The sequence below is a fragment of the Bos mutus genome, chromosome 3, assembly GCF_027580195.1.
Source record: "Bos mutus isolate GX-2022 chromosome 3, NWIPB_WYAK_1.1, whole genome shotgun sequence".
Lineage (NCBI taxonomy): Eukaryota > Metazoa > Chordata > Mammalia > Artiodactyla > Bovidae > Bos > Bos mutus.
In genome coordinates, this window is record NC_091619.1 from 16,990,310 (window position 1) to 17,016,524 (window position 26,215).

General features: G+C 39.3%; 2 protein-coding genes across 2 annotated transcripts in view; both read left to right on the forward strand.

Moving 5' to 3' along the window:
* ARNT (aryl hydrocarbon receptor nuclear translocator) overlaps positions 1-10,788 on the forward strand; it is a 66,931-nt gene extending 56,143 nt beyond the window's left edge. Inside the window, exons 14-22 of the mRNA XM_005894915.3 lie at positions 2,216-2,367; positions 4,919-5,029; positions 5,190-5,262; positions 5,415-5,538; positions 5,731-5,833; positions 6,216-6,363; positions 7,275-7,437; positions 7,861-8,027; positions 8,769-10,788. Coding sequence (XP_005894977.2) covers positions 2,216-2,367; positions 4,919-5,029; positions 5,190-5,262; positions 5,415-5,538; positions 5,731-5,833; positions 6,216-6,363; positions 7,275-7,437; positions 7,861-8,027; positions 8,769-8,858 — 1,131 coding nt within the window. The 3' untranslated portion in view covers positions 8,859-10,788. The remainder of the gene's footprint in view (positions 1-2,215; positions 2,368-4,918; positions 5,030-5,189; positions 5,263-5,414; positions 5,539-5,730; positions 5,834-6,215; positions 6,364-7,274; positions 7,438-7,860; positions 8,028-8,768) is intronic.
* Positions 10,789-12,091: 1,303 nt separating this feature from the next.
* On the forward strand, positions 12,092-25,063 carry CTSK (cathepsin K). Its single transcript, XM_005894914.3, has 8 exons — positions 12,092-12,231; positions 13,970-14,090; positions 14,560-14,682; positions 14,768-14,923; positions 16,642-16,860; positions 21,620-21,785; positions 22,058-22,163; positions 24,274-25,063. The coding sequence occupies exons 1-8, from the start codon at positions 12,218-12,220 to the stop codon at positions 24,371-24,373; spliced, it is 1,005 nt and encodes a 334-aa protein (XP_005894976.2). The 5' UTR covers positions 12,092-12,217; the 3' UTR covers positions 24,374-25,063.
* The last annotated feature ends 1,152 nt before the right edge of the window (positions 25,064-26,215 follow it).

Genomic DNA, 26,215 nt, shown 5'->3' on the forward strand with positions numbered 1-26,215 from the left:
AAAGTGGCCATCTTTAAAGTATTTAAAATATTCTGCACTTAATTGAACAGTGAGTAGTAGTTGAATAATTCATTTCACAGTTCTTCTATAGATAAGTAAGAGTTAACTCTTAATTGTAAGCTAACTCTTAATTGTACTTTTTAGGCCCTAGATTCTGAAAACATCTGGTAAATTCTAATTTCAGGACAGACTTGGCTTTAGATGTATTTTTTATTATTATTTATATTAGATGGGTTAATTTCCCTCTTTAAGCCTCACTAGTGTTTTTACTGGATTTCCCTGGTAGCTCAGCAGGTAAAGAATCCACCTGCAATGCAGGAGACCTCAGTTCGATTCCTGGGTCAGGAAGATCCCCTGGAGAAGGGATAAACTACTCACTCCAGTATTCTTGGGCTTCCTTTGTGGTTCAGTCATTAAAGAATCCACCTGCAATGCGGGAAACCTGGGTTTGACCCCTGGAAGAGGGCATGGCAACCCACTCTAGTATTCTTGCCTGGAGAATTCCCATAGACAGGTGCCTGGCGGGCTGTAGTCCGTGAGGTTGCAAAGAGTCGGATGCGACTAAGCCCAGCACAGCATAGTATTTTTACTGATACAGTAGGCAAATAAGATAAAGCATTTAAAACACATAGCCCAACTTCTAGAGGAAATCAGACAATGGCAGTAAAAAGTGTTTGCTGATTTTTCAGCATCACTTTTATCCATGCACTTTTTATCCATGCAGAAGGATCACATCGCCTTATATGTGCAGTCTTAGAAAAGCTATTCTGACTTCTGTTGAAACTGTTCAAAGCTAAGGATATGGACTTCTGGCAGTGTGAGAAGATATTGTACAGTATATTTTAAATCCATGAAATTCATAATTCTGACACATTTGGCCACAGAGTTCCTACCATTTTATCACTTGTAGAAAGTGTTTATTCCAAAGCAATGGGTGATTCAGACACACTGTGATCTCAAGGTTTTTATTCTGACATCAGTTGCTGCTGTGATACTAGAGTACTAAGCAAAGGTACTTTTTACTGTGCAGACTAGTTGGTGCTTAATAGTTGCTGATTTCTAGATTTTGATATTTCTTAAGTCTAGATGGATTTATATTTCTTTTTGCTTCTCAGTACATAAATTTAGTTACTATTTCTAATGAAACTTGTTTTCCTTGTTTTCTTCCCATTTTGGTTCTTGCTGTACTTTGTTTCACATTTGATTTTTTAAAGTTTTATTTATATATTTAAAATGTACCATTTTATTATTGTTAAGTGAAATATATCCCATTTTCTGTTATAATTATTTCTTAAACTGTAATACCAGCAGTAACTGCCGCTCTTCTGTCAACTTAAACACAAATGTTATCACTTAACTTTTGGTTAAAAAGCAATTTATAGTGTAGGTATTTTGAAGTACTAAACTTATAATCTGTTGGTGTAGATACGTACAGCCATAATCAGGTTTCAAATCCAGTACTTGGTTTGTATACAAATGTAATATTCATTGTGTATATATTATTCAGTGAGCACATGAAAGTGTTAAAGATTACTTAACAGTTGTTCATATCACATTTTTTTAGATGTTAAGTAAATTTGTTCTTAAAGAAAAAACACATAGCCTAGGGCTTGGCATATAGTAAAAACAAAACAAATATTAGCTTCTAATATTTTTATTATAAAGGAGGAGGATTCAAAAGATTATTTTCTATTCTGTGAGATCAGAAATGAAAATAATTAAAAAATTACTTTCTTTTAAAAAGCAAAATAGAACTAAAGCCATTTTGGTTTTATTTATAGAAACCTTCATGTGTGCTGTGAAAACAGAAATTCTCAGGCATAGTGGTAGAAACTGGGATTGAGGGGCAGCATGTAGGCTATGTTCACTGTTGTTAAACTTTTAAATTTTTAGTAAATTTGCTAGATCAGTGTATCTTTAAGGGACTTTCCAAAGGAAGTGGGGAAACATAGTCTTTTCTCTCCTGGAAATAATTGTTATTCTTGTTTGACATTGGTGAAAGTGGTCAGATAGCTTGGCACTCTAAAAAGAAACATGATAAATATACCTCCTTATTATTTAGTCGCTTAATAATGTTTCACTCCCCATGTTGTTTTGTTAGTAACATTGCAAAATATTGTTATTTCAAGGACAGTAACACAAGAATCCTAGGATTTTACATGTCTAAAGAAAATTTTTTTGCGAGTTTCAACTGATAGCATGAAAACTTTTTCAGGTCGTGAAGTTAAAAGGCCAGGTGCTGTCTGTCATGTTCCGGTTTCGGTCTAAGAACCGAGAATGGCTCTGGATGAGAACCAGCTCTTTTACTTTCCAGAACCCTTACTCAGATGAAATTGAGTACATCATCTGTACCAACACCAATGTGAAGTATGTACCTTAAAGAACTTTTCCAGTGTTGGAATTTCTCATGGGCCAAGTCTGCTTGACTACCTACCTCTTCCTTCTACTTTTGTAGTAGTAAATACCATTAGTTGCGCATCTGCCAACTGCTTAGAATTTGGGGTAGTTCATCCAGGTAGAATTAAAAAAATTTTAATTTTTTGTAGGAATATAGTTGATTTACACTAGTAGAGTAAAATTTTAGCAAACAATAACTTAGAGAGTAGATTCTGACATGTGAAGAGTTTGGTCAGTTGACCTTTGAACATGAGTTTGAACGGCAATGGTCCACTTATACACAGAATTTTTTCAGTAGTAAATAATACAGTACTACATGAACCCCATATGGAGGGCTGACTATATAAGTTATACTCGGATTTTTGACTACTTGGAGAGTCAGTGCCCCTAACCCTGAATTGTTCAAAGGTCAACTGTATTTCAATTTTGTTTCAGTCTTGTCTAGAAATAATTTTGTTTTATACATCAGTTTATTGTTCTAGTCTGGCAGATTTTTTTTTTTTTCTAGAACGGGTGTCTGCAAACTTTCCTAAGAGAACAGATAGTAAATATTTCAGCATTGTGGGACATACAGTCTCTATTGCAGCTTCTCAACTCTGCTCTTGTAGTACAAAAACAGTTCTAGACAAATGAATAAAGATGGCTGTTTTCCAGTAAACTTTTATTTACAGAAACGGGCAGTGGACTGGATTTGGCCTATGGACCATAGTTTGCTTTAGAGCATAGCTATATTAACTATTAGTTTCTGTTTCTCTAGTCTTTCATTGTTTTCTGTTTGAACTTTTTCTCAGCTTTGTAAGAGTTTTTAAAAATAGATTTCATATACCATACAGTGTACTCATTTAAAGGGTATAATTTTTTTAGTATGTTACAGGGCTGTGTGGGTATTAGCACACACAAAATAGCTATTACCCCCAAAGAAATCCTATACTAATTAACAGTATCTTCCTCAAGACCTGTGTAACTTAATCTATTCTGCGTCTCTCTAAATTTGCCTGATCTAGACATTTCTTATAAATGGAAACACATTTTTGTTTATCCGTTCATTGGTTGGTGGATATTGAGTTGTTTACATTTTTTGGATACTAAGAATGCTGCTGTAAAAATCTGTGTACAACTTTTTGTGTGGATATGTTATTCTCTTGGGTATATACTGGCTCAGCTGGTAAAGAATCTGCCTACAATGCAGGAAACCCCGGTTTGATTCCTGGGTTGGGAAGATCCCCTGGAGAAGGAATATTCTACCCACTCCAGTATTCTTGGCCTTCCCTGGTGGTTCAGATGGTAAAGAATCCACCTGCAATGCGGGAGACTTGGGTTTGATCCCTGGGCTGGGAAGATCCCCTGGAGGAGGGCATGGCAACTCACTCCAGTATTCTTGCCTGGAGAATCCCCATGCACAAAGGAGCCTGGCGGATTATAATCCATGGGATCGCAAAGAGTTGAACATGACTGAGCGACTAAGCACAGCCCAGAATTGCTGGGTCACATGGTAACTCTATGCTTAATCTTTTGAGAAACTCCCAAATTGTTTTCCAAAGCTGCTGTACCAGTTTGCATTCTGAGCAGCAGTGCTGTACTTTTCTCATCAGCAGTGTGTGAGAGTTCAGCCTCTCCACATTCTTGCTGTCTTTTTTATTGTACCTAGTGGGTGTCAGTTGTCAAGGTACTTCTTTTCCATTTAATTTTTCTGTGTAGAATTGGCCTTGAACCCACTTCTGAAGATCTGATTAGAAATAATTATCAAGTGTGAGTAATACTTGGTGACAACATTGAGTCTCTATCCTCTAATTCAATTTTTAGGGCTCATGAAGTTTAATTTTTTGTTAATTAATTTAGTATAACAGTGGATTCAGTTAGAAATTTTCATTAACTTAGGACTCAGGTCATTATAGTTGTTTTGTTTTTTTATATCTTTATATTTCTGAACAACAGCTGTTTTGTGTTTCTCTTTTGCTTAAATTTTGAAATGTTTAAGTCTTTTTAAGAAGTTGTTTCTGGAAATAATGGCTTTTCCCATTTTTGCATACTACAGTTTTTCCTACTGTAGTTAGTTTTAATTAATTCTTCATATTTTATTTTGTAATTAATATTCTTTGTAGAAAATTTGGAAAGTATTGAAAATAGTAAAGAGAAGGAAAAAAATTCTCACCATCAAGAAATAGTCTTTGTTAATGTTTCAGTGTGTACTTTCATCAGTTTTTTACTTATGCTTTTTTAAACACAATCTATGGATATGCAACATATACATACACACCCACAGCTACTAGGTATTGAGTACTGGAAGGAGTTAGAGCCCAAACAGGATGAGCTCTTGGCTGTAGGACATAGTTTCTGTTTGTATCATGTTGTTTATAGTGCGAATTCTTTGCTGAATCTGAGGTTACAGGTATCATAGGGATTGGGCTTTAAAGGGGAATTTATCAGTGATTACCCCATGTATCAGTGAATCTGTAGTATCTTTTGTACAGAGTCAGATACTTTTTTTTTTCTTTGTTGTCTCTACTCTTCATTTTCCCAGGAACTCTAGCCAGGAACCACGACCTTCACTGTCGAACACAATCCAGAGGCCACAGCTAGGTCCCACAGCTAATTTATCCCTGGAGATGGGCTCAGGGCAGCTGGCACCCAGGTGAGAAATGGTGGAACAATTCTTTATTGAGCAGTGACTAGCCTGGGGAGTGGCAGTCTACAGTCACACTTTTTTGTTTGTTTTAAGCCCTTTCCCCAGATCCTTTTTAAAATAACTTTTTTTCCCCCTATTTTTCTTTTTACTTGCCTTTAACATGTAGGCAGCAGCAGCAGCAAACAGAATTGGATGTGGTACCAGGAAGAGATGGACTAACCAGCTACAATCATTCCCAGGTTAGTATGTCGTCTTTAAAGGATGGTGAACATTTCTTTAAGAAGTGTCCCCTAGAGCCAGTTAAAGTGTATGTGTATCTTTATATGAATTTTCGAATTATTGAATTGTCATGTTAAACCTTGATGGTTATTTTTATCATTACATTCCACAGGTTTCTGTTCAGCCTGTGACAACCACAGGGCCAGAACACAGCAAGCCTCTTGAGAAGTCAGAGAGTCTGTTTGCCCAAGATAGAGATCCAAGATTTTCAGAAATCTACTCCAACATCAGTACGGGTATGTTTTTTTCCTTATTCTCATTTTAAATTCTTATTTTGATCATTTATTGGTGGGCCTGCAGCTGCCCAGTCAGTAGTCTCCCAGCGTATTTCCACTTAACCCTAATACCTCGTGAATAAATAGGAACTTGCTGAACTAATATACTACAGTCCCTTGACTGGCCCTCCCCCAACTCCTTTTGGTCCACAGATCAGAGTAAAGGCATCTCCTCCAGCACTGTCCCTGCCACCCAACAGCTATTCTCCCAGGGCAACACATTCCCTCCTACCCCCCGGCCGGCAGAGAATTTCAGGTGAGCCCCGTATGTGTGTGCTGCTTTACAGGGCAACTGAGGGATTCAGTTACTGAATCCAGGTTTTATTCTTGCCTGGCTTTCTCTGGTTATCTCAGACAAAGCAGTGGAACTTGTTGGCCTCAGATGAGACGAGCTTGCTTTTCTTCCTCCGTTTTCTTTGCACCTGTCCTGCTGCCGTATTCCAGGTTCCATCTCTGTGTGTCCTGATCAGTGTGTGACTGTCAGTCTTCTTCGTCTTTTCCAGATTCTGTTATCAAGTTTTCCTTAACCCCCAGGGAGTCGAGGGAATCTAGAGATAGCACTAGATTGTCCTGTGATTCCTAGATTCTGTGATAAATGCACCTTTTTCATCCTTACCTCACTATTTGTTCACTCCTAGAAATAGTGGTCTGGCCCCTCCTGTAACCATTGTCCAGCCATCAACTTCCGCAGGGCAGATGTTGGCCCAGATTTCCCGCCACTCCAATCCTACCCAGGGAGCAGCCCCAGCTTGGACCCCTAGCACCCGCCCAGGCTTCTCTGCCCAGGTAAACCTTCTCATCTGTCTGTCCCTTGTATTTATTGTTTGTTTGGTTGGTTAGGCTTTTTCCATATGTAAAATTATTATTGTCTATCTTAAACGTCTTTTCTTGACCGCCCTGCCATCCTCTGTCTTCCAATTTTTATCTTATTGGGAGCAGGAATTGTGTTGAAAAATCCTCATAGAATATATATGTGTATATATATGTTAAGGCTAAAGCTAATATCCTTTTATATGTTGCTGTGTACTTATTTTGCATAAGTAATATTTTAAATAAAAAGCCAAAATCAGAAATAAATTCTAGAATTATTATACATGGTATAACCTCATTTTATAAAAAAATACATAAATGAAAACTGGAAGAAATTATCCAAAAATGTTAACCATGTGTCTTTGGTGGTAGGATTATGGATGATTATTTCCTTTTTATTTTCCTTCATTTTGAAGATATCCCATGGTGCGTATGCATTACTATTATAATGAGGAAAATGTTTAGTTACCAAAAAAAAAAAGATATCATTAGGAACAAACAAATGTGGTACAGATTGAATAATAAAATGATACAAAGTGTGTTTTTCTCTTTATATAATGCTATACTATTATTAATGCCTCTAGTTTTTGTATAGATTTACAGTTTATAAAATGCTTTCATTTATGTCATTTTCATTTTAATTCTCAACTCTAAATGTGTATACTTTTACTAATCGCATAGTTCTTTGCTTTTTACACTTCATCACAAGTGCCTAAAAATAGTGTCAAAGGAAACTGGGAGTTAATTGGAAGAAATGTGCAATGGGAAATAAGTAATGAGGTTGGCTCTGAAGAATCCAATGATTGACAGAGGGTTAACTCTCATAGGAATGGTCTGTGCAATAATGTTAATGTTCTGTTTACTCTCTACCCCTTTCTTTCTTTTAGCAAGTGGTTACCCAGGCTACAGCTAAGACTCGTTCTTCCCAGTTTGGTGTAGGCAGCTTTCAGACTCCATCTTCTTTCAGCCCCATGTCCCTTCCTGGTGCTTCCACTGCGTCACCTGGTGCAGCTGCCTATCCTAGTCTCACCAATCGTGGATCCAACTTTGGTGAGTTCACGCCAGAGTCAGGGGAACAGGAAAATCACATCACAAAGGAGAAAGGATTTAGTGGTTAAAATAGTTTGCTTTTGTCCTGGCTGTACTGACCTAATTATAGGGAAATGCATGGTGACAGTCCATTTGGAATTGAAAACCTACCCGTGTGAAAAGGACTTTATTAGCATGTGTAACAAAAAGCATGTAAAGTATTATAAATTTAATAATATGCACATTTAGTCTGAATGAGCAAAGGATCCTGTAGAAAAGACTCTACCTAGAGAAGAAAAATAAATTCGGGACTAGGGTTTGAAATAGAAAGGACAGAGGGTATCTAGGTAAAATTAATGATCTGCATGCAGTTATATGCTAGTTTCTCCTCTCTAGTGGAGTTAGCAGATTGAAGTTGTTTATTTTTCCTTGCTATATTTCTAGCTCCTGAGACTGGACAAACTGCAGGACAATTCCAGACACGGACAGCAGAGGGTGTGGGTGTCTGGCCACAGTGGCAGGGCCAGCAGTCGCATCATCGTTCAAGTTCTAATGAGCAACATGTTCAACAGCCATCAGCACAGCAACCTGGCCAGCCTGAGGTCTTCCAGGTGAGAGGGTCTAAAGACTTCAGAAGACCAGAAACTGGGAGAGAAAGAGTCAGGGAGGAGAGACAGAGAAGAAAGCATGCATGGATTGAGGTTAGTAAGCAGGAGAAGAGAAGAGTCGGGACACGTGAAAACAGATGTCATTAATTGAAAAGATTGTGAACTTAATGTGCTGCACTAGACCGTCATTAGTGACGTGAAGCATCACGCGAAGATGTAAAAGAAAGTAATTTTGGTCCATTCACGGAGAACCATATGCCCATTTGATGATAGCAGTTTAGGTATAAAAATACTGAATACAGCTATAAGGGTCTGTTTACATAAATCCTGAGGGGACTGCAGTAGTTAGTAATCTCAGGTGGGATAAAGGAAGAGCTTAGTTTAAAACACAGATGGGAAGAAGGCAAAACAAGGTTTTGGTGGAAAACAAATAGGATAAGAGATACGCCATAAATATCCAGAGGGGATTTTATGAACTATGACGAGATTTTTCTCAAATTGAGAATAGTGAGGACTAGAAAAGGGGGAGAATGTAGAACTATAGGGGGAAGGCAGAGAGAGAAGTAGGAAAATAGGTTGTCATCTGAAGAAGTTAGAGTCGCTGGGAGTAAAGAAGGCTAAGAGAACTCAGCACAGCAGAAACTCTGGGGCTAGGGATGATAGTTCAGGGGGATGTTGGGAAGGAGCTCAGTAAATGGAAGGATCAAGATGTGTGACCCAAGCTTATTCTTTTTCTCTTATTAGGAGATGCTGTCCATGCTGGGAGACCAGAGCAACAGTTACAACAATGAAGAATTTCCTGACCTAACTATGTTTCCCTCCTTTTCAGAATAGAACTATTGGGGTGAGGATAAAGGGTGGGGGAGAAAAAAAAATCACCATTTGTTTTTAAAAAAGCAAATCTTTCTGTAAACAGAATAAAAGTTCCTCTCCCTTCCCTTCCCTCACCCCTGATGTATACCCCCTTTCCCTTCTGACCTTTCCCTTGTCTTCCTGCATCTCTGAGATAACATTTATAGAAGAAATGGAGTGACTCCTCAACGCTTTGGGGACCCTTTGAAAAATTGAGGCTGGGTTAGGTTAAGAATGTCTTTCCTTATGTCTCCTGACCAGAAATTTATGCAGAAACGATTTGTGCTGGGTCAAGGAGCAGGTTAGAAAACATTCACTATTTCCTTTGGATACTATGGCTTATTTTTGGGAAGAAATTCTGAATAAGGTGAGAGAGAGGAGAAATGTCCTCAATGTTTGAGGACCATGAAACATGGCAGGTGTACATGGGGTTTTCGGAAGTGAGTACAGGCGCTTTCTGCTGCCTGTGAGCAGTTCCTCTGGAATGAAATATGAGTAAGCAAATGAGAAAGAGTGTGTGCGTGCATGTGTGTGTGTGCGTGTGAGTGTGCACATTTGTTCTGTGTTTGTTTCTTTCTCCCTATTAGGGAGTTATGCAAAATTTGTCCCAGATTTTATCTTTGTCTTTTTCTGTGTTTTCAAAGAGTCCTAAAGAGTTGAATCTTCCAATTAGTTTCCACTTAGTAATGCAGCCAAAGAGTATTTAAGTAAATGTCTTTGCTGCGCTTATTATATCTGTGCCCAGCCACTATGCAACTGTAAGCAAGTATATGAAGTCTTCTATTGATATGTTTGGTCTCTCATTGAACATATATAGTGATAAAGCTGGGTCACTCCTGCTTTTGGTGCTGTCACCTTGTATGGAACATCTGCATTACAGAAATAGGCTGGCAAGGTAAACACGTTCAGAACCCCCTACTTGTCCATAAGGATGATGCTGCATTTTTCTGTCAGAATCACATATGATGTGTGTTCTCTAGAGGTTATGTCTGCATGGAAACTCAACTTCTTGGATTAGCAGTCCCAGTGAAAATTCTCACTGCTGGAATTTAAACCAAATACCAAGCCTTCTTGCAGAGTAACCTCTTTCATCCCATACTCAAAGTATCCAGTCTGCAAGAACTGAAATTTAGGTCTCTTCTGGACCTATAGTTCTTTCTTCTTTGCTCCCTCTCCAATCTTGAGACTGGAGTTTGCTTTATAGTACAAGTGTAATAAATCCATGTGATAGATGGGACCTGGACTCCCATCCTGACAGGGTCACTTAATAATTAACTATAGCCATATAAATGCGGATACAGGTTACTACTCTCACTCTTTACCTTCCTCAGGTAACAGTCATGTGTATCAGCCTTTTTGTTGTTGTTGTTCACTTGTTTGGCTCAGGCCAGTATCTTAAGTGCAAGACTGAATTGACAAGGAGAAGACATACTAAATATAGCCATAGGGGACTGAGGAGCATAGTGGCCTTGGAGAGGGCTGAGAGAATGTCATTAGGTTTCCCTCCCTTTTGTCTCCAGTATGGTGCCAGGTAGTGAAGTGGAAAAGGAGACAGTTTATTTTTTTATTCTATGTGCACACATACAATATACATATATATTTATATCACACTTTAAGAAACCAAAAAGTTGAGTTTCCAATGAAATCCTTGTTTTTTTAATAATCAACTGTTTTTAAATGTGATCAGGACTATAATATTGTACAGTTATTATTGGGCTTTGGGAGAAGGGGGGGTTGGAGAAGATGCTCTGGGGGTTTTGTTTCTGCTTTTCCTTCAGGGTTTTATTTTTTTTTTTTTTTTTTTTCTTGTTGGCCATTTCTGTACTGCTGGCATCTGTGCTGAGCCTTACAGTGGCAAAAATAAGGACATGTAGCAAAGATTTTAAAACAAAATATTTTTTCCTTTTGTAAACTTCCTTGTGTTGTGTGATCTTAATTGCGGCCTTATTATTCCATCCCAGCTCAAAAACAACAAACACCCACAACCAGTTGAATCCATAACTTGTGCTTCAAATACACAAACATGAAGCACAGTGTGTCTGTAATTTCAGGAGTCAGAAATCATAGGGCTCTGATCAGTCAGCATTCCTGAGTTGTCCTCCTGATCCTGACTCACTTGGAGTAAAATCATGAGGGACGTCTGACCATGGGACGGAGGGTAGGGGATTGCCCAAGTCCTTGGGAGAGGGGGATAAATTGGGACTTGAGACCAATAGGGCACTTCTGGATTTAAAGGAATCAGGGATAGGGAAATTTAAACTATTTAGGTCTAGACATCGTTTCCTTCTAGGATAATGTGTTTCATTAAGAAATTAAACCCATGAGCATAAACCTGTGTTCTTGAGGCTCTATGTATGTAACCCAGCTAGAAACAAGCTGGATACCATGTATTATTATTTTTGTTCCAAGGACCCTCTTTTCCTCTTCCCTCCACATATGTTTATGGAAGAAAATGTTTGGGGATGTGGTTTAGGGACTGAACTAGATTCTCATGATCTGTCACATGCCTGGATATTGAGGGAAGCATTTGGAGAAGCTCATATGACTGGCCCTGGATTGGGGATTTTAATAATTGAGACAGATAATGTTCATCAGGCTTTGGCAGTGAAAAAGTCACAAGTGAATTTGTCAGTGCTTATGGCATTGATTCAAGCGCTGTCATAACCAGGAGTACTGTTTCTGGTTACTTTAGAACTGGTTTCATATGGATTTTGGGGGCCTATCCTTCCTCAGCAAAATCATGTTAGTCTGGAAAAGCTATTACCCTGCCTGAAAGCAATGACAGCTTTTAGGCAACAGGTCTATAAAATACAAATGATTTTGGAGCCTGTGACTTCCCTAAGATACTTTTTTCTAGTTTTTTGTCTTCATTTCCTCACCCGTGATGTGAGGGTCAGACACAAATTTTAAAGCAAGTTTCAGAGTTGGAGAAATGAATAATAACAGGAAGAGGGCCAGAAAAGAGATAATCCCTTAGTGTAACACATAATATATGCTTGTCTATCCACCAAAGAGAAGGTAAGCCCCAACTTGGGTAATAATGTATTGAGGTCTTTTTTGTCTGTCTCAAAGGCAGGCAGCTATGTGAAACTAAATACCTAACTCTCCGCCCTGCCACACATGTTCCACATGCGCACAGAGGAACGATACAAATCTGCTGCCTCCTTCCCTCCTCCCTAATCCCCCTCTCTCAGCATTTCTGTCTCCACTGCCCTCCCCATCCAAATTTTCCAGCCAGCAGCCAGAGCTGACTTCCGCAATCCTGGTGGAATAAATCCAGCACCCCTAGTCATCCGGCCACATTATCCACACTTCTCTGCTGAGACGAGCCCAGAGAACAGATGCCCATCAACAGGTAACATTTTCAGCTTCCTGGATTCTTTAACCTCTCATTCCTGTCAGTTCTCCATTTTTAGGAATATTAGGAACGTAGTGACTTGTATATCAAAATGAACTTTATAGGCTTTCTGGAGGAAAACAGTGATGTCCTCTTTGGTTATTTCCTGGCTAAGTAAAATCTTCCTGGAAATCTTTAGGACTCCTTTTATGGTTTATATGTATGTATACGTGGTGGTTAGTGAAAGCAAAGAATATAAGGCCTTTACCCATCCCTCAAAGAGTGGCCTCAGGGTTGTTTTTTTTTTTTTTGGTGGGAGGCAAAGGTACTAAAAGGGTTAAGTTACTAGCAGGGAGGAGGAGAATGCAGAGGGGTGGTAGCTCAAGGTCTTCCTACTCTTGAGAATCTCAAAAGCCCTAACACTCCAGATATTAAATGTCCTGCTGGACATTTTTCCATTGTGCAAAGATTACACAAAAAATTGACAAGTTTAAAAATCATACAAGCTGTACGACTTGCCGCCGACTAAACTTTTTCTTAAAATGGAGGACATGTGATTAGTAAGACACTACAAGACGTGAACGAAGCTAAACTTCTGAAAAGCTGTGCGACTACTGATCACACAACATTGCTTTTCTGTCTTATGTTCTTCTAACAAACTTTGGTTCTGAGGCTTTTTTGTCCTGTGAGGCAGTCCCAGAGGTATTTGTGGGTTTTTTGGTCAGAAAAAGAAAAGCTTTCCTCCCACAGCAGCTGGTTGAGATTAGGACAGTTTCCTGCCTAAGAAAGGAGCAGGAAGAGAAAGGAGGAAGTGCATAAGAACACTGAGGGGATATCTCAGAGAGAATAGGAGATGCTGTCAACTTTTCCCTTGTTCCCTGCTGGCAAGATTAGGAGCAGAATCAAAATTTAGGCAAGGAACAGAAGAATACCTTGAAGAAATGATCAGGAAGGAAAGACTTAGCTCTCCTTTGTGTATTCTCCAATTCCATTTATCTTAACCCTATACCTGTCCATCTCCTCCAAGTCTGCTGGGGACAGTGGAGCAGACAGGTGTTGCTCCCATCCTGATTGTCCATTTTCTTTCCCATTTCTGGTTATCTGTCCAAGTTGTGTGTGTGTGTGTGTGTGTGTGTGATCTCCCAGAATACTTGGGACCAGATGTATCAGCAGCATATCCAAACCCAGACCCCCCTTCCCCTACCTATCATTTTATCATATGGAAATCACCCTCAGTCTTTGTCTGCCTTCCTCATAAAGCCTAGTTTTCCTCTGCCTCATGGTCCAGAGGAAGGGGCTCCTAACTTTGGGTTCAGGAACTCCCCAGAATTATTGTGTGTGTATTCATTTTTCTGGCAAGAGGAATTAATAGTGGGTTGCAATTTTTTATTAGCGTGTCATGTGAGTCTATGCTTCCCAAAGATTAAGAACCATCTGTCTGAGCATATGGTTCCAGCTGTTTCCTCATCCCAAGTCAGGTTAGGAACCTCTGGACAAACAGAAGAGTCTCCCCCAATTATGGCTTCCCAGGTGGTGGTAGTGGTAAAGAACCTGCTTGCTAATGCAAGAGGCATAAGAGACTTGAGTTCCATCCCTGAGTTAGGAAGATCCCATGGAGGAGGAAATGTCAACCCACTCCAGTGTTCTTGCCTAGAGAATCCATAGACAGAGTCTGGTGGGCTATAGTCCATAGGGTCGGCAAGAGTTGGACACGACTGGAACTACCACGCATGCCCCTAATTATCCTATTCTCCAGGATGTGGGGTCTCATGGTTCTACTGCTGCCTGTGGTGAGCTTTGCTCTATACCCTGAGGAGATACTGGACACCCAGTGGGAGCTATGGAAGAAGACCTACAGAAAGCAGTATAACAGCAAGGTGCCTGGGAACCTGGAGGAGAATCTGGGAGGGCTGGAACCCAAGACATCCAACCCTAGCTTCCAAATTCCCTTCTTCAAATTCAGTATTATTATAACAACCAAGCAAACCTGTCCCTGTTCGCTGTTAACATATACTCTCTATTCCTACTCCTCAAGTCATCCTCAATCAAGTCCTATCTTTTCTTTATAACTGTCTTATAGGTCTCTTTTGGGAAGCCTTCTCAAATAATGCTATTAATCCATAAGCAATTTTCCCCTATAAATAAGAGCTTTGAGTTTTTTTTATTTGTAGTTGTTTATATATTGATCTTTGCATGCTCTTAACAATGCCATGGTCAGTTCCCCAACTAGATGGTAAATCCTCTATGATTATAAATTTAATCTCTTCTGAAAACTTCCACAGTACTATGTAAGTAACTTTATACACAGGACACAGTCTATGCCAATACTAATTATGCTCTGTTTAGGGGGATGAGATCTCTCGGCGTTTAATTTGGGAAAAAAACCTGAAGCATATTTCCATCCATAATCTTGAGGCCTCACTTGGTGTCCATACATATGAACTGGCCATGAACCACTTGGGGGACATGGTGAGTTGAACCTCAGTTCCTGGTCTATCTGCCTGTTTTGTCTTGGTTCCCTGCTTATGCCTGGTCTCTTTCTTCTTTGTCCCAGACCAGTGAAGAAGTGGTTCAGAAGATGACTGGACTCAAAGTACCCGCTTCTCGTTCCCGCAGTAATGACACCCTCTATATCCCAGACTGGGAAGGCAGAGCCCCAGACTCTATTGATTATCGGAAGAAGGGATACGTTACTCCTGTCAAAAACCAGGTATCCTCCTTTCTGTTGGGTGTGGGTATGTAAGCTAGCATGATCTCTCCCTTTTTCTGCTTCTTTGTTCCTAAGGTATGAGGGCACCAGAAAGAGAGGGGAAAGAATTAAGTTACACCTCCCACTGCCAAGAGAATAAAGCCTGTTCTGTTGTTTAACTCATCATCTGTTTTTGTAGATTTAGGTTGTTTTTTTTTCTTTTTTCTTTTCTACAATAGTATTGCTATAAGCACCTGTGTGCATATATACAAATATTTATGCAAAATAAATCTTAAAATTGGAATCAGTAGGTCACAGAATCCTTTCCACAAAAGTTTTTACAATCTTACATTCTTACCAGCCTGAGAATATAAGTTTTCCCACAATCTTAACAATGCTGATTATATCTGCCAGATGAACACTTGATCTAACATTCATTCAACAACTACAGTTTTTGCAGAACCTACCAGGTATAGTGCTAGACAGTAGAGAGGACTAAGACATAACTTGTGTTCTCAGGAAATCCCCAATCTTAAAAAATAGAACTAGCAGGAAAGAAAAAAATGTATCATCTAGCTGAACACACACCAATAATAATAGCTAGCACTGTTGGGGAGATTATTATTATTGCACATGATAATTCATCCTTTATATGAATTAACTTTTTAAATTCTCATAATCTCATATTATTATTATTCACAATTTATACATAAAGACAGTGTGGTACAGAGAAGTTTAGTAATTTACCCAAGGTCACTGATCTATTGTGTTACAAAGCCAGTACAGATGGTCCCTGACTTTTTTTTTAGCAAGATAATAAATCCTTAATTATTCTTCTACATTGTTTTTACAGCAAGTATCTTATGCAGATATACACAATTAGTATCATTGTTTCCAACACAATGGTTATATTTTTATGTCTTCCACATTTCTATTCCCTATGCCCCCAAGACCTACCTTTAAAGAGTATTTCTTTTATCTGCAGTATTTCTTCATTTGTAAAAGTATTAAAGAACATGGAAAACTTTTCCTATCCTAGAGTAGTTCTCTGACTTTCTAATGGTTCACCTTATGATATTTTTGACTTCATGATGGTGTAAAAGTAATAGGCATTCCGTAGAAACTGTACTTCAAATTTTAAATTTTGATCTTTTCCCAGGCTAGCAATATGTAGTATGATACCTTCTCTTGATGTTAGGCTGTGGTAGCAGGCCATAGCTCCCAGCCAGGCACATGGTCCTGAGGGTGAACACAACTACAGCCATTCTGTTTTTCACTTTCAGTACAATTATAATTCAATAAATTCCATAAGATATTCAATATAATTATAATTCAGTAAATTACAGGAGATATTCAACACTAACAGGCTTTGTGTGAGATTATTTTGCCTGACTGTAGGCTAACGTAAGTGTTCTGAGTACATGTAAGTCAGGCTGGGCTAAGTGGTGACATTCAGTAAGTTAGGGGTATTGCATTTTCACCTTACTGTTTTTCAATTCATGATGGATTCATTGATTTATTGAAGTGCTGTACTCTGCTTTACTACAACAGTTATTAATAGCAACAATAGCAATAGAACACTGCAACAAAGGTTAAGTGAAGGGAAATAGGAATACTTCATAGCAAAGGGGATGGGTGCTGGAATTTATAAAATGTATGAAATTTTATCGGGCAGGTAGAAGAGAGAAACAGAAAGTGTGAACAGCAATTACTAATGATTTCTCTGTTATGCCTCTCAGGGTCAGTGTGGTTCCTGTTGGGCTTTTAGCTCTGTGGGTGCCCTGGAGGGCCAACTCAAGAAGAAAACCGGCAAACTCTTAAATCTGAGTCCTCAGAACCTGGTGGACTGTGTGTCTGAGAATGATGGCTGTGGAGGGGGCTATATGACCAATGCCTTCCAGTATGTGCAGAAGAACCGAGGCATTGACTCTGAAGATGCCTACCCATATGTTGGACAGGTGAGACTGTCCCACATAGCCATATAGTTCTGTAATGGCTTCTCCTTCTCCAGCATGACACTTTGTTCTGGAAACAGTTCCAGAAATCTTGTTTTCTGTTACCCTATCCAGCTTTCTTGATGAAATGATTTCCCACAAAAGGTGAAGAAGATTCCCATAGTTTGGGAGAATTTGTGTGTGTGTTTTAAAATTAATTAATTTGTTGCTTGATGTGGTCTTTCTCTAGTTGTGGTGAGCGAGGCCTACTCTCTAGTTGGTGGCTTCTCATTGTGGTTGCTTCTCATTGCAAAACTTAGGCTCTAAGACATGTGGGCTCAGTAGTTGTGGAGCACAGGTTTTAGTTGCCCCACAGCATGTGGGATTTTCCCAAATCAGGAATCGAACATGTGTCTCCTGCATTGGTAAGTAGATTCTTACCCAGTGGACCACCAGGGAAGTCCAGTCTGGGAAAATTTGGGGAGCTTAGGCTACCATGGCTCCTAGCTGTCTCTCTGCCCTGGAGAAAGACAGGCTATCCCATAGATCTCTGAGTAGGTCTCTATAACTCTCTATTCAACTCTTCCACTCCCATCAGAAATCTCTAAGCCCACCATACTAATTTCATGAATCATGTGGCTTTATTTTGTATGATCTCAATGTGGATTTGGGGAACATTTAAGCAAATTATGTAAGTTAACATGTTAGCATGTTTAAAATGAGAGAAAAAAGCAAGTTGCTTCATATTGCAATTTTAGAGATGAACTCACTTCCTCCCATAAGGTCCTTTAGTAATAGGAAGATCTTTCTTATCTAAAAGGAAGAAGATCTGAGGACATTTTTATATACATGGAGTTGATAGGTAATATGGGGCCTTTGCAGCAGGAGCCTTTAAAGTAGGGATTGCAAGTCTGAGTAATACAAATGATGGCTACCGTGTGCTAAGCCGTGTACTTAGTGCATGTTCTCATTTAATCCTTATAAAAGCCCTGTCAGTCAGTCAGTCAGTTCAGTCGCTCAGTCATGTCCGACTCTTTGCTACCCCATAAATCGCAGCACGCCAGGCCTCCCTGTCCATCACCAACCCCGGAGTTCACTCAGACTCACGTCCATCGAGTCAGTGATGCCATCCAGCCATCTCATCCTCTGTCGTCCCCTTCTCCTCCTGCCCCCAATCCCTCCCAGCATCAGAGTCTTTTCCAATGAGTCAACTCTTCGCATGAGGTGGCCAAAGTACTGGAGTTTCAGCTTCAGCATCATTCCTTCCAAAGAAATCCCAGGGCTGATCTCCTTCAGAACGGACTGGTTGGATCTCCTTGCAGTCCAAGGGACTCTCAAGAGTCTTTTCCAACACCACAGTTCAAAAGCATCAATAGGTGAGGACATAGAAGGACATAGACACTTAAGGAGATAAAATGGCATATTCAAATTCACGCCTCTAGTTATGTAACAAAGCCAAGATCTACCCATCAGATCTGTTTATCTGCTGCAAATATCCCCAGTCTTGTCTTCTATTCACACATTCAAGAATTTCTTTACTAGAATATAATATCTAGGAACAGAATTATCTGAGCCTTTGGATCTGTGCATCTTCAACCATACTAGATGATGTCAAATTTTTTACCAAGGTATTTGAAAAATTTATATTCCCATCTGCATAGTATAAGAAATCCTGTTGGTTCACAGCTTCGTCAATATCTGCATTTCTTTATGAATTGACTGCTTATATCTTTTGTGTGTGATTGTGTGTGTGCTCAGTCGTGTCTGTCTCTTAGCAACCCTGTAGACTGTAGCTCACCAGGCTCCTCTATCCATGGAATTTTACAGGCAAGAATACTGGAGCAGGTTGCCATTTCCTACTCCAGGGGATCTTCCCAACCCAGAGATTGAACCCGTGTCTCTTGGGTTTCCTGCACTGGCAGGTGGATTTTTACCACTGTGCTACCATGGAAGCATTTATATCGTTTGCCCATTTTTAATTAGATTTTATTCTTTTTCTTACTAATATTTCAAAAATGTAAAAAGATATTTGGATACTAATACTATGTGTATTGGGCTTCCCTGGTGGCCCAGTGGTAAAGAATCTGCCTGCCAGTGCAGGAGATGTGGATTCAGTCCCTGGGTCAGGAAGATCACCTGGACAAGAAAATGGCAACCCACTTCAGTATTCTTGCCTGGGAAATCCCATGGACAGAGGAGCCTGGCAGACTACAGTCCATGGGATTGCAAAAGAGTCGGACATGACTTTGCGACTAAACAACAACTATAACTATGTGTTAACTATGTGTTTTCTTTTCTTTCTGTTTATGATGTCTTTCAATCCAGAAAATTTCTTAATTTTAGAAAAATTATTTTTTTCCTTTGCAATTTGAGCCTTTAAAAAGCCAGTAACAGTGAGTTTTATTTATTTATATTTAGTCATCTGAAATGATATCTGATGCAATAAAATGCTCATTAATATAAATGACTGAACAGATTCATTTCACTGGATACTCAACAATCTACATAGTAAAGTCACTTCAACACATCCTCATGAAATTTCATGCCATTATTATTTCATGTTTTTTTTTTTTTTTTTCCTAGTTGTCAGGTATACACATCAGGAAAGTTGGAGGTTGTATGTGGAAAGATTTTTCTTTAATCTGTATACAGTTTTCATAGGGCTGCTAGTGTAAGGTGCAGCATACTAAAGCTGCCCTAACAGATTAGCTTTTTAATTCTGAATACATCAGGCCATTAGTGACATAACCCAAATGTGACAAAATATTGTTTTAAATTGTTAAATATTTTTTGACAACTTTTTGTTGTCACTTGATATCAAAAAAATTAAATCCTAATAGTATATACAAAAAAACAGATTCATGGTTATAACTTTTTTTTCCATGTTGCTTTATCCAGGCAGCCAATTTAAAGGTTTGTCTAACTATATTAAAAAAATAAATATTATTAGAACTAGTGTTGATCACTTATCCATTGACAGCTTACATCATTTATTCAGTACTGTATTAACCAGTTTGTTGAGGGATAGTTTAATAACTCAGAAACTCTGAATAAAAATTATATAACATTTGAATCCCTGTTTTGAAATAGAAGGAGCAATTGACTTACAATTTTTGTTCCTTTACCCCCTCAAATGATCTCTTCAGCATTTTAGAGGAATATGTAATAATTTTGGTTTTATAATCAGTCAAAATGAAGAGTTAGCCATTATAAGACATGTGTTCCATTTTTAATATTCTGAATCTTGGACAACTGTTCTCATTATTTTTATTGTATAAAACTGAAAGAACTTCTTATATGAACATGTAAATGAATGGAAAGAGGTTGTGAAAAAACAAAGCTTAGAAAAGAAGGCAGCAGGCAGATAATACAGTAATTTAGGTTCATTCCAGCCACAATACAAGTTATTTTTACTTTAAAATATCATTACATGGTATCCTTCCAAATCCATCCCCTAGATATTTTATTGTACTTGTATATCTATGCAATTTTTGGTACTAGGAGGCACCAAGGGTTTGGATTATATGGCAAAGGAATCTAGAGAAATTATTAATACAGGACGTTACTATAATCTTAGACTACCATGTCAAATGCTACCATTATTGTTAGTGTTTAGATAATTTTTTAAAGTATTTATTTATTTATTTTTGGCTGGATCAGGTCTTGGTTGCTATGCAGAGGCTTTCTCTAGTTGTGTCAAGCAGGAGCTAATCTTTGTTTCAGCGTGCAGGCTTCTCATTCCAGTGACTTCTCTTGTTGCAGAGCACGGTCTCTAGGCATGCAGGCTTCAGTAGTTTTGACACACAGGCTTAATTGTTCCATGGCATAAGGGATCTTCCCAGAGCAGGGATCGAGCCATGTCCCCTGTATTGGCAGGTGAATTCTTAACCACTGGACCAGCAGGGAAGCCCTATGTAATGTATTCTTGTAGATGCAGCGTTAGGGTTTTTGAGGGGTAGCCTCTGGGAAAATGAACTGCCAAAAAGAATACACCACTTTGAGGTGGGTTGCCATTAGATTCCATGATTCTGGCTTGACAGTGAAACACTTCATTGTTAACTAGACCTGCAAAACATAATGTTGGAAATTCACAGGCTAAATTACTGAGTTCTTTATTAACTTGTTTTAGTGTCCTGTTATGTGATTTTACCTCTCTCTCTCATGAGGGCACAAGGTCAGCCAGAACGCTGCCTGATACAGGTGCATGGGGCCAAGGTCTTCTGTCTAGCTGGGGCTGGACCTCCTCTCAACGCAGGAGCTGCTGCCTCCTTGCCTACTGAGGATCACACATACGGCATTGCTGGAGTTGATTTGTGGGTTTTTGTTTTTTTTTAAAATCTGATTTCAGAAATCTTTCTCTGAGGTAATAAAAATATTCCTTTTTTAAAGTTTTACAGTGTTTTCTTTCACATTTATGTTTTAAAACCACCTGGAGCTGATTTTTGTGCATGGTACAAGGTATACAATTTTCATGTTCTTTTTAAAATTTTTAATTTAATTTTAATTGGAGAATAATTGCTTCACAACATTGCATTGTTTTCTGCCATATATCAGCATGAATTACCAGCAGGTATACGTATGTCCCCTCCGTCTTGAACCTCCCTCCCACCTCCCACCCCATATTCTTTTCTTACAGTTTCTAAAATGGTGAGGAGAGAACAGACCCTTGGTGGAGACTCAAGTCTGCTGCCGTGCACTGATGTCACCCAAAACTTTAACAGACTTTCTCACCAGTTAACTGCCTTTGCTTGGTCCTAGTCCTATTTTAACCTTGTTTTTCCAGGATGAAAATTGCATGTACAATCCAACAGGCAAGGCAGCTAAGTGCAGAGGATACAGAGAGATCCCCGAAGGAAATGAAAAAGCCCTGAAGAGGGCAGTAGCCCGAGTGGGACCCATCTCTGTGGCCATTGATGCAAGCCTGACCTCCTTCCAGTTTTACAGAAAAGGTAAGGTGCTCTTCCTATAGAGCACAATCAACCTTCTCTCCTGATGTGGACTGGGCAGCTTCCCCAAGGGTACCAGGCATTTTCAGTACTTGTTTCCATAATCAGACTGAGTCCACCAGATAGAAACAGCTCCCACAGCACAGACCATCTCTTTTGTAAGTCCTCTTACAGAAGACTGGGACAGGATTCTACAGAGGGTCTCCTAGCGTGGGAGACCCCACAGGGCAACCCTTGGATTGCAGAAAGCTTCACCTTGATAATTTGTTTCCTAGGTGTGTATTACGATGAAAACTGCAATAGCGATAATCTCAACCACGCGGTTTTGGCAGTGGGATATGGGATCCAGAAGGGAAACAAGCACTGGATAATTAAAAACAGGTAATTATGGGAACCCTGTATTTGTCACCCCCTCACTCTCTTAACACTCAACCTCAACTTCCCAATATTCCTTTTTTTCCCTCAAAGAAAATTTTCTCACATGTTTCAATTCTACCTTCCCAATCTGAGGCTATTTATTCTAACATAATGGCCAGACAAGAGTACTAAATCTATGTGTTGGACAGCTAATCTGTGTTCAAGGTACTTAGTCACGTACACAAACATGTGAGCAGATGTCTGTCTTCAGTGATCTCACAGCCCCTAAAAAAGACAGACCTAGCTAATGTGAGAACATAAAGGAGCACCAGGAGCCAGCAGGAGCTGTGGAATTATATGTATTTTTTCTTTTTTCTCTAATGTGATTGGTTTTTTAGGGAGGTTTCCATCATGAGTCTGATGGTAAGCATTAGGGAACAATATAAACAATGTAAAAGTTTAATATCCCCTTGTGTAGCTTTTTGCTCTTAGGATAGACATATATCAGAGTTGGGCAGAGATTTTGAAGTCTGTGAAGATAAATGCGTTTCAGAAAGTAGATATGAGCACCAAAAACAAAATTAGTATTTCCTTCTCTATTATTGGGAACAAATAAAACTATAGGGCCCGTTGGCTCCCTATTTCTCTTTAGCTCCTTATGAGTTTATGGATGGGGTGCAGATTTATAGGAATTATTCTTTTCCTTTCCTCATTGATCAATACCAGCCTGGCAGTAGCACTGATTAAACTTTCTGTCCTTGATGCTCTCCAAAGGAACAGGCATCCTAGACTCTGGGGAGTTCTCAAGTTCGGTATGCTGCCTGGAGGGCTGGCAGGATGGAATGTGAGGCTGGGAATAACTTTTTAAATCACAGTCTGAACTAAGGGTGAGCCTGTGCACCTTCCTAAGAGGGTATTCCTTCTCCCACAGCTTCTGTCTTGTGTTCTTCCTTTCTCCTTTCTCAGCCCAGGCACTTACCCTGTCCTTTCTTTTCGATCAAGTGGTAAGTTCTACATCCAAGAGAGCTAGGAAGAATAAAGGACATGCCCAGGCAGGATCAGGGTCATTGGGAACCCCTGGATAAGGGAACAGGGGTAGGGTAAATTGCTTAAGTAAATGTACCAGGTGATAGGTGAATTTTCTGGTTGGGAAAAAAAGGACAGTAAACTTATGAAAATAATTTAGGAAGATATATGGACCAATCTCTCCCCATTCCCCTGTCTTTGTGTCTGCCTCTGTCTTTATCTGTATCTAATCTTCCAACCTTTCCACTTGTCTCCTTAGCAGTCTCATCTGTTCTTATGGCTTCATTCATCTCTCCTATGATTGTTGTTCAGGTGCTCAGTTTGTCTGACTCTTTGTGAGCCCATGGACTGCAGCACACCAGACTTCCCTGTCCTTCACTATCTCCTGGAGTTTGCACAAACTCATGTCCATTGAGTCGATGATACCATCTAACCATCTCATCCTCTGTCGCCACCTCTTCTATGGGTTCACTCCCAAACCAAAATCACCAGCTTCAGCCTCTCTTGCCTCTTTCTTATGCTCTAGACTCATGTTTTCAAGATAATTCATCATAAAACTCAAGTTGAATGACTTCACTCTCCTAATCAGAAAACTTCAGTGTCTCCTCCACTATCATGGGCCAGAGAGTCAAAATCTTTAGCTTGGCCAGAAAGATCCCCTTAACCTAATCTCCCACTATACCCTGTCAGGCACCCTGTTCTTCAGATATACGATTTTTTTTTGGAGTATACTTGATCCACGATTCTGTGATAGCTCTGGGTGTATGGCAGTTAGCTACATGATCTTAACACATATCCCATGCTTTCCTGCCTCTATTACTCATTTCACTCTCACCCGCTGGCTTCCCGTTTCCACAGATCCAAATTCTATCAGCCTTTGGGCTCAGCTCAAATGCCACCTCTTTAGTTAAGCCCTTTTTGATCCCCTTGAGCAGAAGCAATCTCTCTTGTAACACTATGCCTTCTCTCCATTTCTTGACTTTAAAGTCTTTAAAGCTAAAACTGATTTATTTATTTTGGTAAACCATCAAAACCTAGCACAATACTCAGTAAATGTTTTATTGAATAAACTGAGGGTACTAAGTATTTTCCTTGCTTGATCCTACAGCTGGGGAGAAAACTGGGGAAACAAAGGCTATATCCTCATGGCCCGGAATAAGAACAACGCTTGTGGCATTGCCAACCTGGCCAGCTTCCCCAAGATGTGACTTCCACCAGCCACCCCCGTCCTGCTCTTCCATTCCTTCCACAATGGTGCAACATGCTTATGTACCTTGAAGGAAACTGGCGTGCCTTTCTTGACACAGATGTGGTGACACAGAGATGGTCTGTTCAGTCTCCCTGTTTGTGCTTCAAGTGACACTCCTACTGCTTTCTTCTCTTCACCCAAGGTCTTTATTTTTTCAGTGTTGCCACAGTAGAATTTCCCTAATAGGCATGTACTCTTAGGCTAAGAGATGTGACCAACATCTGCCCTGACTGTGTTGTTCTGAGGCCAATGCTGTATAGAGGCTAGAGACCCTCAGAGAGGCTGGATTCTCATTCACAGGGACTAGTTAGCTTTAACCACTTGAGAGGACTAAGGTGACCTGACTTCTCAGTCTCCATGTTTACCTCTCTATCTTCCAGGTAGAAATTCCCCCCCATTAATATATCTATCCACAATCTTTGGTACAAATTTACATGATACAACAAATGTGTTTTCTTTTTCCTTTGCATTTTTAAAGTAAACTGTGTTTATCGCTTATCTATAATTTAATAAATAGCTGTTTAGTAAACATTCATTTTGTGTCAGATATTGGACGAGGTGCTGGAGACAAAAAAATGAACAAAACATATTCCTTATATATGATGTGTTCACAGTTTGGAGATTCTGTTGCATAAACAATTCATCCTAATTCATTTGTTTGTTTATTCCTTTGTTTATTATTATTCATTTATTTGTTTATTCCTTCCACTAACATTTTTTAGTGCTTACTTGGTATTAAGAATTGTACTAAGTTTCAGGGATTAAATGCATATAAAAAGATTTCAATATTTAATTCTATCTGTATGGAGACCAGATTAAGTGACACATGAACCTAGGTCTTGAAAAATATCTTTCTGTGGTTTGAGAACCTAAACTTTTGCTTTTACCAAAAGAGGAAATTGAAACTCTTTATAATAATTCCTAAGCAGTATCAATTTTAAAAGAGTTTAGCTGACTAATAGTAAATCAGCACAATGAGCTTTTGCCATTTTTCACAAAATGTTTTTTGAGCATCTGTTATTACTACTAGAAAGAGTTCACATTTATTGAACACTGACCATGTGTCAGGCACTACTTTATTTCATGCTGTGCAAAAACCATTTATTTTTTGTGTCAATATTAATTACCATGTCATTTGCAATGTATTCAAAGCTACCAGGATAAAACAAATTAGTAAGATGTGGCCCTGACTTCTGTGAAAGTTAAAGACTAGTGACAGACATAAAAACAACTAATAATATCAACCATAATTAAATAAATATGAACTATGGAAGCTCAGGATTGAGTCATTCATTCTTAAAATATTTTAGATGCAGTTTCATTGAAAACAAAGCTTTGAAATATCTGAATGTGCAGAGAAGACTGGGGATTCAGGGGGATGAGGGAATGGAGAGATTGGGCGTGATGTGAAGAGTTGGATGAGGTGAGGCTGACGGTTCTGGGTGAACAAAGCACCAGGAGAAAAGTATGTATGTGAATGATAAGGGCTGCAGTGGCTGCAAGTATGGGGTGCAAACACATATACACGGTAGAGCCGAGGAGAGAAAGTAGTTTGGAGGTGAGTCCAAGAAGGCCTTGAAAGCATTTGGTGTCCCAAGAAGTTCATACTTTATTCTAGAAACATTCAGGCATTTAATTGGCATCAAATATTTTTGAGTAGGAGAAGGACTGGAGAAGGAAATGGCAACCCACTCCAGTGTTCTTGCCTGGAGAATCCCAGGGACGGTGGAGCCTGATGGGCTGCCGTTTATGAAGTGACTTAGCGGCAGCAGCAGCAGCAGCAGGAGAAGGACACAATCAG

Bases quoted from the DNA above. Each gene is read 5' to 3' on its own strand.
- CTSK (XM_005894914.3), top strand. The intron at 14,091-14,559 runs GTGCCTGGGAAC...TGCTCTGTTTAG, and splicing joins GAAAGCAGTATAACAGCAAG to GGGGATGAGATCTCTCGGCG. The intron at 21,786-22,057 runs GTAAGGTGCTCT...TTTGTTTCCTAG, and splicing joins CTTCCAGTTTTACAGAAAAG to GTGTGTATTACGATGAAAAC.